This window comes from Monoraphidium neglectum (genome assembly GCF_000611645.1).
Source record: "Monoraphidium neglectum strain SAG 48.87 unplaced genomic scaffold scaffold02460, whole genome shotgun sequence".
In the NCBI taxonomy this organism is placed as follows: Eukaryota; Viridiplantae; Chlorophyta; class Chlorophyceae; order Sphaeropleales; family Selenastraceae; genus Monoraphidium; species Monoraphidium neglectum.
This window is the reverse complement of record NW_014011168.1, coordinates 1-3,826: the sequence shown is the minus strand read 5'-3', so window position 1 is coordinate 3,826 and position 3,826 is coordinate 1. Positions and strand designations below refer to the sequence as shown.

Here is a 3,826-nt window from a genome sequence, read left to right as displayed (position 1 = left end):
GCGCGGCTGCGGCGGCGGCGGCGGCCTCGGCCGCTAGGCTGGTCGGATATGAGTGCGGTCGCGAGAGCGCGCAGCCGGCACCCTTGCGCTGGCCGCCCCTTACAGCGGGCTCCGGCCGGTCGCTGCCCAGCCACCTGTTATCGCCCTCCAGCCCCGCCTGCTCGGAAGCTAGGGAGGCAAACCGACCCGGGCTCCCCGCTGAGCTGGCGCCGCTCGCGGCGGACGCGTTGCTGGCGGCGTCGGCGGCCGCGGACTGCCGCCGCAGCCAGTCCTTGAACGACGGCCCGGCCTGCTGCTGCCGTTGCTGCTGCTGCTGCTCCCCGGCGGTCGGGCTCGATCGCACGCGCGCGATGGGCGCCGGCGCCGCGGCGTCGGGCGCGGCGCCAGGCCAAGCCGAGAGGCACCGCGCCACCGTGGCTTCGGGGCAGAGGGCTGTCGCGCTGCCGAAGTAGACGGTCTCCAGCTCCGCCGGGCCGCCCAGGCGGCAGCGGTGGAGGACCATACCGCCGTCTGGGGCGGGCGTGCCGTCGCACCCGGCCGGGCCTGCGCGCGGCGCGGCGGCGCAGCGGCCGCGGCTCAAGGAGCCTGGCGGGCAGACGGGGAGGCAGCGAGCGCGCGCAGCATTCAGTTTGAGGCTCTGGCAAGGGCGATGAAATACATCACGGCGCTGGGGCAGCCCGGCCGGCGGCGAGTCGCCCACGCGCGTCACGTGGGCTCACGCCGCTGCCAAGAGCAGGGTCGGTCGCACCCAGCAGAGCAGGCAGGCCCCGCTCACCGCCTGTAAAGCTGTTTTGTGGCATCGCGTTGCTCAAAACGGCTTCGCCGGCTGTTCCCAAGAGGTGGGAGAAGGACGCAGAGGCGTGGTCCCCCCAGCGGGGCCCTTGGGGCTCGACGAGCCCCCTGCCCTCCAGGAGGAGCATTGTGGGTACTGAGGCCACTCTTTGAAAGGCGGCCAACTCCAGCGCTGCACTAGTCGAGGGGCAGTGTGGCACGTGAAAGGGTCAGGGAATGCTGCGGCCGCTAACGCGCTGGATATCCCTTCAAAATAAATCAATGGTGCTCAGTGGTGGGGCGAGCAAGTTGCGCAGTTGGGGTTGGGGTCAGGTGGTTGCTGTCACATGCCACAGCAGGGCTGCGTCGATCCAGATCCGGGGGAAAGCGTGGCGCCGTGCTGCCTGACATGCAAAATCCAAGTCTTATCACTTTATGAAAAATCAGCGCACCAGCACCAGCGTCCATGTGCCTCAGGTGGTCCCCTCATCGTCATCTGTGGACCAAACTTCGCCTGTGTGCAACCCGCTGGACGGTATCGGCTTCAAGGTCTGTTACAGCGATAAAATGCCAATGGGCGTGGCTTTGGGGCCCTGCACGATTGAAGCGGCATGGCTGTCGGCCCGATGATGCAACCCTTCAGAGATGATTCCGGGCATTTTTTTTGCCCTGGGCCCAAGGCACCCGCGCCACTACAATAGATCGCCATGAAAAGCACCAGGCAGGTCTCAGGCACGATCGCAAGGGCGGCCAATGGGCCGCCGGCACGCCGTGACTAGGCGTTCGCGCCACCGCAGTGGTTTTCCATGCCTGGGCTCCTGCCGGCTTTTCACGGTCCCGCCGCGCTGAGGTTGTCCCGCCCACCCTGCGTTAGAACTGCGAGTTTCGCGTTCGTCGAATGGGAACTAGCCGCACGCTGCCCTGCTTTCCATCCTGCAGGCACCACCGAACCCCCCGACATGCACCGCAAGGCGAACTCCGTCGTCGAGCAGAGCCAGAGCCAAGCACACTTGCCTTTGCTCGAGGGTCGAGCGTCACCTCACAGGCCTGCACCCTCCCTGTGAGCGATCTACAACTGCAGGACACGCACCATGCACTGTGATTGTCCGCATGATTACATGTCAAGGCGGTGCATCGCCGCCAGACCAAGTACTCTACGTCGCGGGCACGCGCCACAGAAGCTATCTTGCCGCAATAGGGCAGCACTGTTGTCCAGGCGATGTCAGGGTAGCAGGTGCCGAGCCCCGTGCCCCAAGGCTAAAACCACACACGCGACCAGCAGGGGGCCACAGGCGCGCTTCGTGTCACCGCTTGCGTGGCACAATTATGATGCTGTGACTGCACGCACAGGGCACACAACAGCACACAACTGGTGTGAATGACAGAGACGTTTCTTTTTTTGGGGGGGGGGGACAAAACGGTTGAAACCCCACGCAGAGCATGACTGCACTTTGCGGCACACAGCATCGACAGACTACATTCTACGTGCGGCGGCGCCAGGGCTGGGTCGTTGGCAACGGGGACACAGCTCGTGGATGGGCTATCCATCGGCCGTGCCCATTGCAACCCGAGTGATGGGAGGCTCGCCGGTTGCAGGGCTGGCGGCGACGCCACATCACACAGCACAATCCCAGCCCTAGCGCGAATGCCGCAGCCGTGCGGGCAAAGCTGCCTAGCAGCAACGCGCGAATCGCAGGCGCGCTCGAACACGGCGCCGCAACTACAGCTTCAGTGCCGGCGCCCAGGGCAACCCGCACCACGTCCTCCTACTGCTGCTGCTACTGCTGGTTTTGCTGCTTCTGCTAACCCTGCTCCGGCGCATCCTCTGCCAACCCTGGCTTCCCCTTCTCCCGCTGCTGCTGCTGCTGCTGCTGCTGCTGCTGCTGCCCCTCATCCTGCTCATTCACTCCAACCCCTGCAGCCAGCGCTGCCTGTGCAGCGAGCTCCGCCTCCACCGCCAGCGCCACCTCCCCGTCGGCGCCGGCCCCCCGCGGCCGCAGGCCGCTCGGGCGGGGCCCCGCCGCGCCGCCGGCGCGCGAGGGGGCGGCGCCCGCCCTGTCGCTGCCCGACGCGTCATCCTCGCCGTCCTCCTCCTCATCTGAGTAGTCCCCGGTGCAGGGGTCCTCCGACAGGCCGCCCTCGCTGGGCGGCGCGGACCAGTGGGTGGGCTCTGCGGGGCGGCAGGGGGGTTGAGCGGCGAGAGCGACAGCGGCGGGTTGGGCGGGTGCAGGCAGCGCGGCGCAGCAAACCTGCCGGCGTTCCGAGCAGCATGGCAAGGGCCCGCGGCGATGCGGTGCGCCGCAGCCCTGTAGCCTGCCAAGCCCTATGCGCGCACCTGACATGAGCGCCGCCTCTAGCTGCGCCTTCTGCCGCCGCGCGTCAGCCAGGGCCTGCTGCAGCGCCCGGTTGTCCGTCTCCACGGTCATCTTGGTGATCTGGGGTGGTGGTGTCCGGCCGGTCAAAACGGTCAACTACCTAAGTTCGTCAGTCATGAAGGACGCAAAGCTATGCCGCAGCTCTCGGCCTCAACGCCACACCGGATCGCATCCACCGCTTAGGTTGCAACCATTCTGATGCACGACGCCGCCTAGTTGAGCCCCCCAAAAGCACATGCGTGCGCTGCAGCACCGCGCCAGGCGCCAATGTCACACTGCTGCGGCCGCACCGCGACAACAGGCCGCCACAGCGCTCCCTAACCACCACCGCCCCTGCTACACTAGACAAGGTGTTGTCACGCCGCAAAAGGGCCACGCTGGCGTCACCCGGGCCGCTGTAACATACCCCGTCACCGCAGTTTCACCACCCGCGCGTCACCCGGGGCGCACCTGCGCCTCCATCAGCGTGCTCTCCCGCTCGTTAAGCTCGTCCTCCAGCGCCGCTATCCGCTCCCGCATCTCATTGAGCGACGCCACCACCTCCGGGTCGTTGCGGCGCACCGCCGGCGTGCGGCGGCGGCGGCGGCGCTGCGAATGCGGGGCGCGCGGGGGCGGTCAGGAGGGCAGCCACAAAGGGCGTGCGCGGCGGGTCGCAGGGGCAGCGCGGGGCGCGGCAGGGC

General features: G+C 67.7%; 1 protein-coding gene across 1 annotated transcript; it reads right to left on the bottom strand.

Annotated features, from left to right (window-relative positions):
* Positions 1-2,573: 2,573 nt before the first annotated feature.
* Positions 2,574-3,665, bottom strand: MNEG_10788 (hypothetical protein; the record flags this gene model as incomplete). The annotated part of the gene is made up of 3 exons (XM_014040738.1): positions 2,574-2,941; positions 3,107-3,206; positions 3,597-3,665. 3 exons carry the CDS (start codon positions 3,663-3,665, stop codon positions 2,574-2,576), a joined length of 537 nt encoding a protein of 178 aa, XP_013896192.1.
* Between the last annotated feature and the right edge of the window lie 161 nt (positions 3,666-3,826).